The sequence below is a fragment of the Piliocolobus tephrosceles genome, chromosome 2 (assembly GCF_002776525.5).
Source record: "Piliocolobus tephrosceles isolate RC106 chromosome 2, ASM277652v3, whole genome shotgun sequence".
In the NCBI taxonomy this organism is placed as follows: Eukaryota; Metazoa; Chordata; class Mammalia; order Primates; family Cercopithecidae; genus Piliocolobus; species Piliocolobus tephrosceles.
The window spans coordinates 101,839,634-101,857,564 of record NC_045435.1 but is presented as its reverse complement, the minus strand read 5'-3'; the positions used below and the strand labels follow the sequence as shown (position 1 = coordinate 101,857,564).

The window sequence follows — 17,931 nt, the reverse complement described above, 5'->3', positions numbered from 1 at the left end:
GGTATAGCCAGTCATGAGATATGTGGTCTGAAGTAATTTCCACACTGCTGTATATAGGATTGAGAACATGGAATATATTATTTAATGTTGTTATATTCCTGCTAACAACAGATGAATATATCATGGCAGGATAACCCAAGAAGTCGTTCTCTGATTTTGTGTTTTATATTTTTTCTCTTTAATCATTTAGTACTCTTTTTCTTCCTCCTCTTCAAGTCTCCATGGTTATATTATGGTTCAGTTCTCATTTCACCTCATCTGCATTATACAATGGTTTGAGCACATGGATTCCAGACATCAAAAATGAAGCCACATCTCTGCATTATGTGAAATGTGATAAATTAATCAATGAGTAAACAGATTACTCAGCAAAAAGCTCAAGCTGGGGAAGCAAGAAGTATTTCTGCTGCACAGTAATTATTTTTGCTGACTAGTTTTTCCCACATCTGCATATTTTTCACCTTGAACTTTTTAATATCTCTTAAGGCCACAATGACAGGTGTATAAACTTTTGTTGAAGGACTTCTATGTCTTCAGTAATGTAAATATAATCAACATTAAATACATAGGACAAAAAGTCATAATGAAGTTTTCTGACAAGATACACTTAGTTTATAGCTTAGTGGTTCTTAACACATTTGGGGCTCTACACTGTTTCTGAGACTCTAATGAAAGATTTAGTCTTATGCCTCATAATATTGCACATGTACATAGATATTATGATTCTGTTTAAAGTTTCAGGGATCTACAGATCCCTAAGTCTTTCTTAGATGACGAATCTCTGGTTCAGATGGTTTTTTGAATATGAAAGGTTTCATTAGATTGTGTTGACATTTTATATTTTGAAATTTATAAAACATTCAAAAAAGTACATAAAACACATGTACAGCTTAATTAAAAATTAAAAAGCAAACATCCTAGGTCCTGAACAAGAAATATTATATTTCTATACCTCAGACTTTTCCCATGTATTCTTTTCTGATCACAGTTTTTTTCTTCCGCCCTTCCCCCATGTAGCCATTATCCTGGTTTTTGTGACAGTTTCTTACCTTTTTGTATGCTGTTACTACATGTGCATGCATCCCAAAATATATGTTTTTGTTTTGCCTATTCTCGAACTTTGTGAAAATGAAATCGTACTTTATTTTCTTGTTTTTGCCCAGTATTTTGTTTGAGAAGATTGTACATTTTGTTTTATGTAGCTACAGTTGATTTTTATTGTATAGTATTCCATTTTATAAGTATATTACAGTTTATCCATTCTACTGCTGCTAGACATTTCAGTTGTTCCTAGTTTTAATTATTAAGAATAGTCTGTTCATAATCATTCTTTTATGTGCATCTTGAGCACAGCCACAGACATTTCTCTAAGGCAGTGATTCTCAGTTTCGTTCCCAAACCGACATCACAGCATCAGCTGAGAATTTGATAGAAATGCAGATGCTCCACTTCACACCTCCTGAATCAGAAACTCGGGGTGAGGCCCAGCAATCCCCTAAGTTATTTTGATGTATGCTAACTCATAATCTCTGCTCTAGAGTATATAATTGCTAGTTAGTTGAGATTAATATTTTAAATTTCACTGGATGCCAGCACTGTATGAGAGTTCCTACGGACTCTGTATCCTTAGCAAACTTTAAATCTTTCCCGATCTAGTGGATGTGTAATGATATCTAATTATGTTTTACATTTACCTTTCCTTAATTACTAATAAGATTGACAGCCTTTTCATATGTTTATTGGGCATTTAAGTTTTCTGTTTTGTGAAGTGCCTGCTGAAGTTTTTTGCCCATTTTTCTGTTTGAATGTCTCATACTTACTGCTTTGGAAGATTTCTTTATGTATTGTGGATGTTAGTCTTTTATCAGCAATATATTTTGCAAATATCTTCTCCCGTTCTGTGGCTTTTCCTTTCAATCTTTTTGTGTTTTTTTTTTTTTAAGTGGTCAAAATAATAATTTCCCCCCTCCACTTTATGTCCTGCTTTCTTTCTTATTTCTTTTTAAGCTTTGGCTCTGAGTTCCACCTGAAAGTAATTTTTGTACATAGTATGACATAGAAGTCAAGTTAGTTTTTTAGAATACAGATGCCCAATTGTCCCAGCAGCAGTTATTTTTAAAGGTTGCCTTTTCCTGTTGCTCAGCAATGCTACCTTTGTGATGAGTATATCAAGGATCTATATGCGTAGTCTGTTTCTCTGGTCCTTCTGTTCCATTGGTCTGTTTGTCCATCTCTGCATCAGTACCACACTTTTTAATATTGTTGCTGTATAATGAGTCTTGATATCTTTAACAGAATCTTGTCTATTATTGACTTTTGATACTTCCAAATACATTTTAGAATCAGCTTAGTAAGTTCCACTAAATTTTTTTTAACTTTGTGATTATGACAGGCATTGTACTGAATCTATCAATAATTTTGAAGATAACTTGCAGTCTTTACAATATTGAGTCTTCATATCTATGTATGGTATAATCCTTTATTTAATATCTTCCTATAAAGTTTTATTTTTATTTATTTATTTTTTGAGACAGAGTTTTGCTCTTGTTGCCCAGGCTGGAGTGCAATGGCACAATCTCGGCTTACCGCAACCTCCACCTCCCAGGTTCAAGCGATTCTTCTGCCTTATCCTTCCCAAGTAGCTGGGATTGTAGGCATGCACCACCAAGCCCGGCTAATTTTGTATTTTTAGTAGAGATGGGGTTTCTCCATGTGGGTCAGGCTGGTCTCGAAGTCCCGACCTCAGATGATCTGCCCACCTCAGCCTCCCAAAGTGGTGGGATTATAGGCGTGAGCCACCACACCCAGCCCCTATAAAGTTTTATAATACCCTCTGTGGAGACTTTCCATCCTTTGTTTTCATTTTGTTTGTTTTGTTTTGTTTTTCTGAGACAGAGTCTCACTCACTGTGTCGCCCAGGCTGGAGTATAGTGGCACCATCTAGGCTCACTGCAACCTCAGCTTCCTGGGTTCAAATGATTCTCTTTCCTCATCCTCCCTAAATAGCTGGGATTACAGATGTCACCACTACTCACAGCTTATTTTTGTATTTGTAGTAGAGACAGGATTTTGCAATGTTGGCCAGGCTAGTCTCAAAGTCCTGACCTCAAATGATTCATCTGCCTTGGCCTCCCAAAGTGCTGGGATTACAAGCGTGAGCCACATGCCCAGCCCCATTCTTTGTTATATTTACTGTCACAACTTCATATTTTTAATGCTGTTGTTAATGGCATTTTTAAAAATTTCATTCTGTGGGTCACGGTGGCTCACGCCTGTAATCCCAGCACTTTGGGAGGCCGAGGCGGGCAGATCACGAAGTCAGGAGATCGAGATCATCCTGGCTTACACAGCGAAACCCCGTCTCTACTAAAAATACAAAAAATTAGCTGGGCATGGTGGCGGGCACCTATAGTCCCAGCTACTTGGGAGGCTGAGGCAGGAGAATGGCATGAACCTGGGAGGTGGAGCTTGCAGTGAGCCGAGATGGTGCCACTGCACTCCAGCCTGGGCAACAGAGCAAGAGACTCTGTCTCAAAAAAAAAAAATTTCATTTCCAACATAAGTATGTTTGCTATAGGGATTTTTATGGAAGTTTTCTTACATTTCTAGTATGCCAAGAGTCCTCATGAATGGATTTTGAATTTCATCATGTTTTCTTCCTTATTCTGTTTTTGTGTTACATTTTATTGATATTAAACCAACCTTGATTTTTGCAGCTAAGTGCAACTTGATCCTGATATATTATTCTTTTTATACATTGCTGAATTTCATTTTTATTTAGGATGTTTGTATCAATATTGTGGTTCAGATTTATCTGTAATTTTGTCCTACTGGGTTTAGTTGTCAAAATGTTACTAGCCTCATACAATGCACTGAAGAATTTTTCTTTTTTCTGTTCTCTGTTGTAAGAGGTTTAGTTAAGGTTGGGATTGTTTCTTCCTTAAATGGTTACTAGAACTTACCAGTGAGGCTATTTGAGCCTACAGTTTTTCATATGGAAAGTTTTTACTCATTCAGTTATTTTAATAGTTAAAAATCAAATCAGGGGCAGACACGGTGACTCATGCCTGTAATCCCAGCACTTTCGGAGGCCGAGGCAGGATGATCTGTTGAGCCCAGGACTTCCAAATCAGCCTGGGCAACATAGCCAGACCCCGTCTGTACCAAAAAAAAAAAAAAAAAAATCACATCAGGCTATTTCTTCTCAAGTCGGTTTATTAAATTGTACTTTTAAGGAATTTATTTTGTTTAAATTTCCAAATACTTGGCATAAATTCATTCATCATAGCTTATTTTGAATGTCTACAGATCAGTAACAGTGTCTCCTTTGTAATATTTAGTTATACCTTCTCTCTTATTAGGAGTATTGCATTAAAGTTATATAAACTATAGTTATTTGTGGCAGCTAATTATTACGAATCTGCAAGTACTACCTAACACGATAATTACGAGATACATTGTGAATGTTGCAGTCATAGTGGCTTGTCTGAGTTTTATTTAATAATACACTATTTTGGTCTACATTTGGTCTTTGTGTTTTAGCCGTGTATCATGGTTGTGTTTGATCACAGTGTCCCCACAGAGAAGGTGAATTGGAAAGGTAGAGTATTAGGTGACAGAAACCAAGTAAGAAGAGAATTTTAAAAAGAAAAGGATAGCCAGTAGTGTCCAGGAAAGTCCAAGGGGAGGTCAAATTACAAGTCTTATATTTGACAAATAGATTTTATTAACAATGTTTCATTAAAAGTGGTCAACATTTTACTTTCATGTAAAATTTAAGACCTGAAATTTGTTTCTTAAAATGCTTGCAGTTTCTAAATCCACTGGTCACCAGAAGTAAAGTTTTAAAATTCTTAGCCAGATAAATTACAACTTTACTTTCTCATTTCTTCACGTTATTACTTTAAGCTCCAGGGTGAAATGCATTGACAGGGAACTTGGGAAGCTTTTGTTCCTTCTGTTTCTCCTGCAGATATCATGGCTGAAATCCAGAATTCTACAGTGCTTTCATTTTCTAAGAGTTCTGAATTACCTTTCTTTAAATTAAATTTTGATTTTTTTTTTTTTACATGACACATTTCTAATTTTGCTCATTTGCAAAGTGCCCTTTAAATTGAGGCTCTATATCAAGGTCTGCTGAAATGCAGTATGGAAGCTTGCGACTGTATTGAGGTAGGTAATCATGCCTCACATCTGTGGATATGCTGGTTAAATGACCAATTAAAGATGGCTTTGTCTTTTCCTTTAACTCCAGGAACTTGTGTCCCTGAAGCCCTGTAAAGCTGCGGAGCTGGTTGCCACCCACTTTTCTGGACATATTGAAACGGTCATTAAAAAACTTCAGGTACATATTGCAAATATATATTGGGGAAAAATATCTAGTGGAGAGACAATTATTAAATCTTCACCTAAGAAGTTTTGATTATAGTGATTTCTTCAGTTGATATTTATTAGCAGTTTCTATTAGGTTTGTGCAAAAGTGATTGTGGTTTTTGCCATTTCTTTAATGGCACAAACCTAATACCATGTGTATGTGCGTGTGTGTGTGTGTGAGCAGTTGCGTGATCTCTAAGTTTGGAAATGAGGGAGCTGATCTTTGTGCATAACAAATATGAGCTTCAGAGAAGCATTTCTGGAACTATAATGTACTTATTCTAGAAATCCTAATCCAAAAATCCTCTCTTCCCCCATTTTCTTTTGCTGTAGGATCCACAACCCTGTTTTCTTTTTTCTTTCTTTTTTTTTTTGATACGGAGTCTCACTCTGTCGCCCAGGCTGGAGTGCAGTGGCACAATCTCCGCTCATTGCAAGCTTCACTTCCTGGGTTCACGCCATTCTCCTGCCTCAGCCTCCTGAGTAGCTGGGACTACAGGCATCTGCCACCATGCCTGGCTAATTTTTAAAAATATTTTTAGTATATTTAAATATATGTATAAAATATATTTATATATTTATATTTTATACATTTAATTATATATATATATATATATATTTTATATTTTTAGAGACACAGTTTCACCATATTAGCCAGGATGGTCTCGATCTCCCGACCTCGTGATTCACCTGCCTCGGCCTTCCAAAGTGCTGGGATTACAGGCATGAGCCACCGCTCCTGGCCCACACTGTTTTCTTTGAGATTCATATTTATTCAAAACTTTGTCATCCTGAAATTGTGCTGTTTAGAATTTTTCTTGGAAAATCTTAACTAGAATGCAGCTATATGCGTGGTAAATATTGAGAAGCTCAGTTAGAAGTACTATTGAATGCACTATTTAAGGTATTCCACTTACCACTTACCATGGCAGTGCTGATGTTGAGTTTGCTCCCTGTCATTGTAGCCACAGTGATAGAGGCAGGGAATAGGACAATGACAGGGACTTGAAGCACCACCCAGAGTCCTCAAGTGACATTAATAGTGGTTGGGAATAGCTGTGCAAGCAGGAAATCAGAGCAGTGAGTAGGAGGTAGCTGGCATGAGAGACAAAAACATGGAATTCATTCATTCAGACACTTAGTGCAGCCCCACTCTTTAGCAGTGTGCTAGGCCCTAGGGACAGAAATAAGAATACAACCTTTTCTTAAATTTTGCCTCTGGAACAGAGAAGCACTTGCATAATTATAGTCCAGTGTTGAAAGAGCTACACTAGAGATATGTGAAAAGTGCTGTAGGAACAAGAGAAGAAGAGTGTGATGGATTGCAAGAAAGACAAGAATGCCCAAAGATCCCTAACCTGGTCTTGAATGCCTAATGTCAGATTTCCAAGCAGAGACTTGGGCAGGGCTTTCCCGATAAAAAGGTTCTGGGTATAAAAAGCCTTGAAGACATGAAGCAGCATGCATGTTCAGAGAACAGTCAGGTCTGTGTGAAGCACGACGTCGTGGGGGTGATGGTGGAAGTGGCATTAGATTAAGCTATTAGTGATAGGCTGGAGGGGAGGAGCTAGAGGGGTGGCAAAATACAGCTTGGAGACAAATGCGGAATGGTTTCATATATGATGCTATGAAATTTAAACTGTCTTCTGTGTACTGAGAATTATTGGGTTTTTTTTTTTCTTTGTTTTTTTGTGACAGATTCTGGCTCTGTTGCCCAGGTTGGAGTGCAGTGGTATGATCTTGGCTCACTGCTACCTCTGCCTCCTGGGTTCAAGCAATTCTCCTGCCTCAGTCCCTGAGTAGCTGGGATTACAGGCGCCTGCCACCACGCCTGGCTAATTTTTGTATTTTAGTAGAGACAGGATTTCACCATGTTGGCCAGGCTGGTCTTGAACTCCCAACCTCAGGTGACCCACCTGCCTCGGCCTCCCAAAGTGCTGGGATTACAGGTGTGAGCCACCATGCCCGGCGAATTACTGAAGTTTTTTAAAGCTAAAGAGCAGTATCATTAGATCTATTTTACAGAAAATTAACTTTGTATAGCAGTGGGGAGAATGGACTGGAAAGGAGAGCGAATGGAGGAGAGAGAAAGTCTAGGCAAAAGATGGAGAGGACTAGCACTAAGTCAGTGGCAGTTGGAGAGGACAGGTTTAGGACATTTTTGTAAAGTAAAATGTATAGGGTCTGGAAATTAGTTGAATGTGATGGGAGGAGTTAAAAACAACTCCCAGATATCAGGCTTGGTTGTCCAGCATGATAATGATGAGGTCCATTAACTCAAGAAAAAGACTCATCCATTAATTCAGTAATTACTCCTGTACCTGCTCTGGGTGAAAAATATTAAGTGCTGAGGATACAAAAGCATGTAAGTGTGATCCTGCTCTCTAGAAAGAAGACAAATAAGCCAAGCCAAGACAATTACAGACTAGTTTGATCAGAATGCTAATGGAGCCCAGGATTCTAAAGTAGTACACGGAAGGACATGAAATCCAGTCTACTGAGGGAGGGTAGGAGGAGGTTTCTACCAAAATTACTCTCAACCTCCAGAGCTTCTCTCCCCTTTAAAAGTCAGCACTTCTGGTACATTTTGCCTGTGGTGGGGGCTGTGTTGTCATTGTCCTTTAAGATTTAAAATGATCACTTGTAGGGTTTTCTTTTCTTTTTTTTTTTTTTTTTGTAGTCTCTAAGAATATTAAGAGACAGACCCAGTAGATAAATATAATGTCATTCATCAAACAAATATATAAAAGTAAAGTACGGGCCGGACACAGTGGCTCGCACCTATAATTCTCACACTTTGCAAGACCTTGAGCTTAGGAGCTCAAGACCAGCCTGGGAAACATGGTGAAACCCCATCTCTACAAAAAAATTCCAGAAAATTAGCTGGACGTGGTGGTGTGTTGTGCCTTTCATCCCAGTTATATGTGAGGCTGAATTGGGACGATCGCCTGAACCCAGGAGGTTGAGGCTGCAGTGAGCTGTGATCATGCCACTGCACTTCAGCCTGGGTGACAGAATGAGACCCTGTCTCAAAAAAAAAAAAAAAAAAAAAAAGCTGAAGTATGATGGATAGTAAAAAGCTTTCTATTTGTGGTCTGTTTGTGGAGTCTTAGACATTTCTTTTAAAGAAATGAAGTATTTACTTTATTGCATAGCTTTATAAATTCTGCAAGAATCCCACATAGATCTTACAAAGTATGTTTACTTTTGATGGCAAGAAATATGCCTCTGACCAATTGTTTTCAGAATTCTTAAAATGAAAAATATGCCAGAATGTTAAGTTATAACCAAGAAGAAAGTCATGTAAAATAACACAAAGTGATAGTGAAGAAATAGAAAATCAAAGACTGATACAAATAAACATATTTTTTAAATCATATTTTTATATTAATCTTTTTCATCCTTAGGTGTCCCCCATTTTTTACAGATGAAGTGTGAATGTGTCAAAAAATACAAAACAAAAAAGAAAAACTGAACAATAACAATTTTTCATAGATTTCCCAAGAATTTAGAAATATTCATATTTTTGTAGTATTTGAAGGTTTATCTCTTTTAACCCTCACTACTACCCTGTGTGGAAGGCAGAGAAGATATTGCTGTCCTCTTTTTTTTTTTTTCACATAAGGAACTTGAATTGCTCAGAGGATAAGTAACTTACAGGAAGTCACATTGTGAGTAAGTGGCAAGAACAGAACCCAGATTTTATGGCGTATTGATTGCTAACATGTTGCAGTTTGATTGACATCTCTTCTGTAGTTGTTTATATTGTTCATGAGCTTTTTTGGTGGTGGTTGTTAACTTGGACCTCAAACTCCCACCTTCCCTCGATGAACTATCTCACAGCAACCCATTGCCACAGGAGGACCAGGCTAAGGCTGGGTGAAACTGATCAGTGCAGCGAGAGCTCAGCATCCACAGAGCAATTCCAAGCACCTGCCACTCCAGGGGTCCTTGTGCTGGGAACAGTTCGGCGATTTGTCTCAGTAGAGGTCTTTTTTTTTGGGTGATAATAGGGTGTTTGTGTTCCGTTTACACTGAGAAGTGTATGTGCGACAGTGATTAGAATTATTGAGAAGACATAAAGAACCTCCAAATGATTCTTTAGAATTTCTTAGATATGTACCGAGGGCTTTATGGAAGTACTCAGATATCTGTGCATAAAGGGATAGGTTAAAGTAGTTCTTTATTATGGAAGAATTTGAAAAATTTGTTTTAATATTTAATTGTAATTTTTATTGTTTTTCTATTCAGAATCAGGTTTTGCTTTTCAAATTTTTGAGGAGTCTTCTTGACCCAAGGTATGTTGATAAACTTTAGTCTTTCATTATATATATATATGTATATGAGAAACAAAAGGAAATAAATTGAGATTAAGTTATCAGCCCATGGTATCTAAATAGTACAATTATCTCTTAATTTTTTAATATTAGTAGGAGCAACTGTTACACAGATAATGTGAAAGTAGAAGATCTGAACAATAGATTGTATCTTGAGATAATACTTTTCTTTCCATTTGAACATGAACATATATGGTGAGTTCTCATGGGTGTAAATAAAATAATGAAGCCATGCCACGAGGACATGTTTCAGAAGAGTTAGCTTCCCCCTCCTGCCCTTGTTTCACTCTTGCCTACTCCTAACTTCATGTGGGAGATTGATGGTGCCTGTACTTTCCAAAGTTAACACTTGGTTCCCAGCCTGCCTCTAAATGTATTACCTTTTAAACTCTGACTTAATATGTTAAGTTTTAAACAACTTCCTGATGATGTGGGAAGGGAAGTTGAAATGTGTTGTTTCAACTGCTACTCTGATGCTTATATCAAATAAAAGCAAACTCAAGGAGATGATGAAATTAATTAATAATGGATTTGTAGGCAGAACAGTTCTGCATATGAGGTTTTAAAGTTTTGCTGTAACTACATAGAGTACATTGGGAGTTGAGGACAGTAATATTTAATATCCTCTAAGATAGTTACTCTTGACCAGTAGTGTGCATCAGAATCACCTACGAAGCTTTTAAGAATTCAGATGCCTTGGCCCAACCCACAGAATCACTGGGAGCTGGAATATTTTGATGCACACCTAGAGTTAAGCATGGTTTACATGTATTTTTCAAAGATGACATAGCTTTCATATCAGACTTGCAAACTTTAGGTTTCATTATAATGTGTGCTGGCCATTAAAAACAACTGTTTACTTACTTTAGCAGTTGTAATATCAGTTTTGGTTATTTCCGTGTTCTGTGCTATTTTAAAATACCAAAATACCAGTAATTTTGTTGATTGTAAAATTTTTTTGAAAGCTCAGCCATTTGAATCTTGAATAGGCTGTGGTACATTTAAATTTAGTCAAACAAATGTGTATGTATAGATGTTTACTAAAAGCAGACTGATTACAAACCCCCCCCTCCACTTGTGTTCAACACCTTTTCAAAGTATCTGTGTTTTAATTCTCTGTCCTCAGATTATTACTGAGGCTAGACATCCTTTTTTAAAAAAATTCATGTTAATCATGTGTATTTCCCTCAGTCAGTTTAGGCCCTTTTCTACTCCCAGAATTAACTGATGGAAAGATTTTAGAATTGGAGCTGGGAGTAGAAGGGAAGGAAGGAACATGGGAAGAGGTGGGGAGAGCTGGGAAGGGGAGACATGAAAGTAGGGCAGAGCACGGAGCTCAGGGGAGGAGGAAGGAAACGCCAGTCCCACTTCTCAGTCCTTTCTCTAGAACCTGAGAGCCTGTCCACCGCTTTCTGTGGCACAGTTCCCTCTTTTCCTCCCCCATACTTTTCCCTGTGTTAGATCCATTCACTGCTCTGCCCTTAGGTTAATTTATTTTAATCAAGTCCTTTTCCTCTGCCATCCTACCTGGAGAGGCTCAAGCAGGAAGGACAGGGGAAGGTCAGCTTTGAACTTGGCATTTTCTCAAATGAAGTGTGGAAAGTGATAGTGACCAAATTTTTTTTTTTTAATTAAAAAAAAAAAACAGTATTAGGTAATGTAAATATCTGTGTCAAAGATCTAGTGTTCTGCTTTGAGAATCCCAGTTCTTGGATTCATCATATTTTATCCTCTTACTTTATGTCTTATATAGGAGGCAGGCATTGATGTAGATTATGCTCTCAACTTTTTGAATTTGATGTTTGGCATTTCAATCCTTTTTTAATAAAAAGCAAATACAAATAATATACCTGCTTTGGTATTGCAGTCACTATTTAAAGTAAATAGTACAAAAAAAAGATATATCACAAGTATCAAAGGTGGACAGTCTTGCTCCATTGTTACCTGTATCTAGATTTGAAAGATGTTAGTTAGGTAAGACCCTTTACAAGTGCTGTGAAAGTTGTTTTTGTTCACCAGTAAACCGCAAATTATTTCACTTGAGAAACAGGTATATTTTATTTCCCTAAGCTAACCGTAACCAGAATAATTACCTCTCACACATTATTCCTTTCCTGTCATATCAATTCAGGCGCAAGGTCTTTTCTTACCAACCTTGAAAAGAGGCAGTGCGCTCATAGGCCTTCCTTTCCCCTTCCCCCAAAAGTGACATGACCAGGAATGATCTTACTCTCCCAGCCAAATTTCTAGCTTTACTTTTGCTTACCAGAAATTAAGAGCCGTGAAGTAACCAGCTTACCTTAGCTCTGCCTTTAAAAAGAGCTCACTTTTGTATTGATCTGCCTCCAAAATATCAAAGACCGAGTGTTCTGCTTTGAGAGTCCCAATTCTTGGATTCATCATATTTTATCCTCTTACTTTATGTCTTCCATAGGAGGCAGACATTGATTTAGATTATGCTCTCAGCTTATTTTTGAATTTGATATTTGACATTTCAATCATTTTTATATAAAGAACATTTTAAATGATAGTATCTCAAACTAACCCATACAAGCCTCTTTAACCCACAATGTAAATAAACATATAATACTAGTAACATATTGAGTTCTGGATTGAGGGAGAGAAAGTAGGTTAAGAAGGTTGAGTGCCGAGGGAGTAAGGAAAAAAGAGGAAGTTCTCCCTTTCTTGCTTTGAGAGCGGTTCTTAGACAAAGTTTTGATTTGTATAAAGTTTGTTTTTGGTATCCTTTGAACCCTACCTCCACCCCATTCTGTTCCCTTCTTTCCAGGGGTGCGGGGTACACACACTTCTTCAAGCTCTTTGCATTATAAGCACACTCAGGTATAGAGTGTTCTTTATAGATGTAAAAAATCCAAATTACCTTCCTCTATTTCCCCATCAAAACTGTTTTCTAGTTGCTTTGTCAATTTCTGTATTGTATGGCCCCTTTTACAATGAGGAATTTATAAATAACATATGAATATAATGAAGCATATAAAAGATGGGGGAAAAACTCAACACCTTTTCCTAATACAGTTAACCTCAAGGGTAAGAAGAAAGCGGAGTGCACGGATTGGTTTATATTAGTCTCTGATTGACTAACTTATCATTACATTTTAGCCTGTTTTTTAGTGACTGTGCTTGTTAACTAACCTAAAGGATTAGACTCTTTTCAGGTACTGGGAAAACTGAGGGAGTACGGAATATGGATATAGGGTCAAAACAACATCAAGAATAGATAGACTGGCCCCAGCTAGCAGTTTACCTGACAGCCAACCGTGAATTATTTTTGCCTTTGTTTCTTCTCTTTTTAGCAATAGATATTTTAACCTCCAGTTTTTTTCCCCCGTGAAACTCCTAAAGCAGCATTGTGAAAGAAAACAGTTATTTTGGGATGAGGACTGCTGGTGTGTATGTATCATCTAAGAGAGTTGCTTTTTTTGCTCTTGCCCCCAACACCTGAGTTAATAGGATTCTTATTCTTGTATGTATACTTTATGCATATTTAATTTAACATTTACATGTATGGCCAGGCGTGCTAGCTCATGCCTGTAATCCCAGCACTTTGGGAGGCCGAGGCAGGTGGATCACCTGAGGTCAGGAGTTCAAGACCAACCTGGCCAACATGGTGAAACCCCATCTCTACTAAAAATACACACACGTGCACACACACACAAACAAACATTTACATGTATCAGGTTGTTTTTGAGGGGGTAGCTTTTATTTTGTCAACAGCATTATTAAAAGAATAGGTCATCCAGTTGAATTCATGTGTATATTTCTCTGTCTTTACCCAGTGTCTTTATGTTATCTTTGTTATGTAAATAGTTTCCTCAGTCGAATTAATTGACCTGCAAGGATATTGGTGGCATCTGTACATAGAAAGATTAGATAGTTTTAGGGGGAGAGGGGGTTAATCCTCCAGAAGCAAATTACTTGCCTGAATTAAGGCCAACAGCTTGGGAGAGAGGATTTGCATCCTCTTCCAATTATTTCTTTTGAGACAGCTGCTACATAAAGCTCCACTCTACCCCCACCCCCTGGGTGCATTCCTGCTGGCCATGAATTCTCACAGGAGTTCTCCTGATGTGCTTACACCCAGCTGCAGGTTCCTTATGCAGTGGGGATTGCTTAAAGGATAATACAAAAGGACACATGTTTTTTGTGAGGCCGTGAGCTGCATAAGGAATAAAGAGAATGTGCAAGTATATTTATATTCCGAATATTTTCCTTAGCATGATTTTCCTGGTAATGTTGACTTAGCCTTTGTTAACAATTGTTCTGAAGGCCTCTGAAACATATAGCATGATTTTCCTGAAGGAAAAAAGCATATGTGTCACATTGTATCTGAAAGTCTTTAATCAAAGTAAAGTAAAAATTGGACATTGTTAAGCAAATGAGTAACTTTGCCCAGGAGCAAAATATAGATTATGAAAATGGCTATGCATTGGATTTTAGCTGAATCTGTCAGTGTTTCTGTGGAAATTTTTGAAGGGACATTTTAAGATATTGACACTCAGTATTGAAATAGTGTATTTCAAAGTTAAAATACAAAATTAGAAGATTATATATATTAGAAGATTATATATGTTCATGAACTTTGACATGTTAAAAAAAAAAAAAAAAACCTACTTCAGTGACTGCCTACAGTGGCCAAGGTGATTGTTAATTTGGCCTGGCTTACCCCTAGATCTCATATCTTTGGTTAGTATTTTGCCAGCAACTCAAATTCAGCCTTTTAAATTGTAACACATCGCCGGGCGCGGTGGCTCAAGCCTGTAATCCCAGCACTTTGGGAGGCCGAGACGGGTGGATCACGAGGTCAGGAGATCGAGACCATCCTGGCTAACACTGTGAAACCCCGTCTCTACTAAAAAATACAAAAAAAAAACTAGCCGGGCGAGGTGGCGGGCGCCTGTAGTCCCAGCTACTCCAGAGGCTGAGGCAGGAGAATGGTGTAAACCCGGGAGGCGGAGCTTGCAGTGAGCTGAGATCCGGCCACTGCACTCCAGCCCGGGCGACAGAGCAAGACTCTGTCTCAAAAAAAATAAATAAATAAATAAATAAATTGTAACATATCATCACCTCCTAATCACCAGTCAGCTCCTCTCTCTCTCTCTTTCTCTCTCTCTCTCTATATATATGTTTATTGTATATATATGTTTATTACATATATATATTTCTTTATTCCTTTAATCTGTACTTACCTATAATGAAATTGTTACTTATGCTCATTTTTTCCAACCTAAACCTCTTTTATTTCTCTCTTAACAATTAATATCATAAACTCGTTTATTTTATGTAGCAATTTCCTGAGTAACTACAGCATACCAAGCACTTGACAGGCATGGGAGATAAAACGATAAATAAGACAGGGCCCTGCCTTCAGAGAATTTACATTCTAATGGAGGAAGATAGGCCAAAGCAGGTAATTAGGTATAAATATCTTAAATAAAATCCTTAGAGTGATGATCAAGTTTTCAGTTTCCTTATCCATTCCCACTCCACCTTGTCACCACGCCACACAGAAACAGTTACCAAAATCTGTAAACTCTACCTCTTCTCTATCTCTTATGTGATTTTTCCTCTTGTCTTTACCCGTACTGCCCTGGTTTAGGCACTCAGCATCCTTCCTCTGGTTTCTTTTGCTGGTTTCCCAAATGTAATCTCCCAACAGGTTCTTCCTGCTACACAGAAAAACCAATTCACTGAGACCACAATATTACAGTAGAGAAAGAGATTGATTAACACAGATAGCCACATGGGAGGGCTGGTGTAATAACTTATTACTTCAGTCAGTTTCCTGGAGAACTCAGGCTAGGGCTTTTATGGATAATTTGGTGGGCAAGGAGCTAGGGAATGGGCACTGCTGACTGGTTGGAGATGAAATCATCGTAGTGTGGAAAACGGTCCTTATGTGTTGAGTCTGCCTCTTGGTGGGGGCCACAGGACCGCTTTAGTCATGAGTTCCAGGTCTGGTTAGAGATAGAAGATGGCCAGAATGCAAAAGTCTGAAAACATCTCCAAAGACCAATCTTAGGTTCTACAATAGTGGTGTTATCTATAGGAGCAGTTGGGGAAGTCACAAATCTTATGATATCTGGCCATATGACGCCTTGAGCAGCAAGGGATTATAGAAAGGCAAGCTAGGTTACAACGGCTGGCTATCATTTAGCTATACCTTTATTTTAGCAGAATTCAGGCTCTTCCGATAATCCCAATCTTATAGTCTTTCATTTGTCTTACAAAGGTGGTTTTGGTCCCTGAGCAAGGAGGGGGTTAGTTTTAGGGGGACTGTTATCATCCTTGCTTCACAGTTAAACTGTAAACTAAATTCTACTCATGGTTAGCTTGGCCTGTGCCCAGGAATGAGAGAGGACAGCCAGCCTATGAGGCTTGTCACAAGACAGAGTCAGCCATGCTAGATTTCTCTTACCGTCATCATCTTTGCAGTGGCATTTTCATAACCAGCCTGGCTTCCTTTTCCCTTTTTGAACAGGCGGATAATGACAATGTTCTCTACCACTTTCTTAAAGCTCTTTCAGTTCCCATTACCTAAGGTGAAATCCAGTTTTCCTTGTATACAAGGCCCTTCTTGGTACAAAAGGATTCAGGCCCACGTGGCCAGCAGCATTTTCTTCCATCTTCCCATATCTCTTCTCTCCTCTATTCCTGAGCAGTGCTGAACTATTTGTTCATATTTTCATTCTTCCCTTCACATACCTGTTCCTCCCTCTTCATCCACATTGTTTTCTTGAGAGCAGTTTACTTATATGTAGTAAGAGCTGCAAAGTCATTTTAGGGAAAAAAAATTTTATTTTTTCCTTTTTGGGTTCTTAGTTTAGACACTCTACTGAAAACAAAACTCAGATTAACAAAAGAAAAACAAGTAGAAGCTTACTAATGTGTGATGTACCCATCATGTGGGACAGGCCTCAGTTCAAAAGTATCTTTCTCAAGGCAGTGGCTTAGGGGCTTTGCTTAAACAGTATTTTAACAAAAAGCCTTAAATCTTACATAGTGACAAGACAGGAAAGAGCAGTTCCAGCCTAGTAAAAGGTGGAAACGTGTGGAGAGATAGTAAAATCTGTTCCCAGATTCCGCTGGTACCTGCTAGTGCCTTCTCTGGGCCAATAAGCGAGTGCTGTCTCCAGTAAAGAATGTATGTCCTGCTATCAGGCAGATAGAGGTGGGGGCAGAGGGTTCCCCTGCATTTTCATTGTCTTTAACAATCCTCAGTATTTTTGAGAGATGTATTTTGATTGTTTGGTGCCCCCTTTGAAACTTTACTTTCAGAAAGTTTCACATATTAAAAGCCAGGTGGGTAGCTCTGGAGAGATTTAGGTTAGAGGTTTTGACATAAGAGTTTGGCAGAGGAGAGAAAATCATAGATTAAAACAAGTGGAAAGGAACAAATTTGGGTACATTGTCCCATATCTTATTGAAACAGTCTTTTAGTCCTGAGAATTACTCTGTTCAGTTGATCAGTTGTATCTTATTTCAGGAGGTGATGTTATGTTACGGGCAGGTTTGTTTTGTTTTGTTTTTAATCAAAATTAACTCTGTGGTATAGACAAACATATTTAGCAAGAGGCATGTCTGTGGAAGCAAAAGAAACAAAAAGGTTAATATTTGGAGCAGTCTATTAGCTGGTTTAATTCTGGAGCAGTCAGTTGAGAAGATTTTTATATTTGTTTTCAAAATATCTACAATTGGAGTAAAAGTAAACTGGTAATTCTGACACATTTTTCTGGATTGCTGTTTGCATCAAAGTTTCAATGAACTTTTTTTCATAAATAAGTTGTATGATTTCTTCGAAGTTTATATCAAGTTGTATAACTTGAGCTTGCAGGGCTTCAGGGAAAGCACACTTTAAACTTTTAATGATTTCAAGTCAGAAAGATAGGAGAAAAATTAGAAACGTTAGTCTGGGAGTCATAGTCAGATATTGGAGGAAACTAAAAATTCAGAATTTAGTCCAGGTAATAAAAAACTCAAAAACAGTAGACAGGTCTAGAATCTAATAACAGATGTGCTATAGTTTTCTTCTAAAACATAAGTTTTTTCTTTATAATTACTGCCATTCTTATTTACAGTAATTACGCTAATTATAAAAACCAGTTTTAGCCTTATTATACTTGGCCTGATCATTTGCATAAAGTGCAACAAGAATAGTGATTGACCATATAGGCTCTTTTTTTTTTTAATCTGCTTTGTTGGA

At 37.7% G+C, this 17,931-nt stretch overlaps 1 protein-coding gene across 2 annotated transcripts in view; it reads left to right on the top strand.

The window, feature by feature from the left end:
• VPS8 (VPS8 subunit of CORVET complex) overlaps positions 1-17,931 on the top strand; it is a 259,046-nt gene that overhangs the window by 118,965 nt on the left and 122,150 nt on the right. For both annotated transcript variants that reach the window (XM_026454890.1, XM_026454891.1), the window contains 2 exons: positions 5,255-5,344; positions 9,625-9,671. In XM_026454890.1, coding sequence (XP_026310675.1) covers positions 5,255-5,344; positions 9,625-9,671 — 137 coding nt within the window. The remainder of the gene's footprint in view (positions 1-5,254; positions 5,345-9,624; positions 9,672-17,931) is intronic.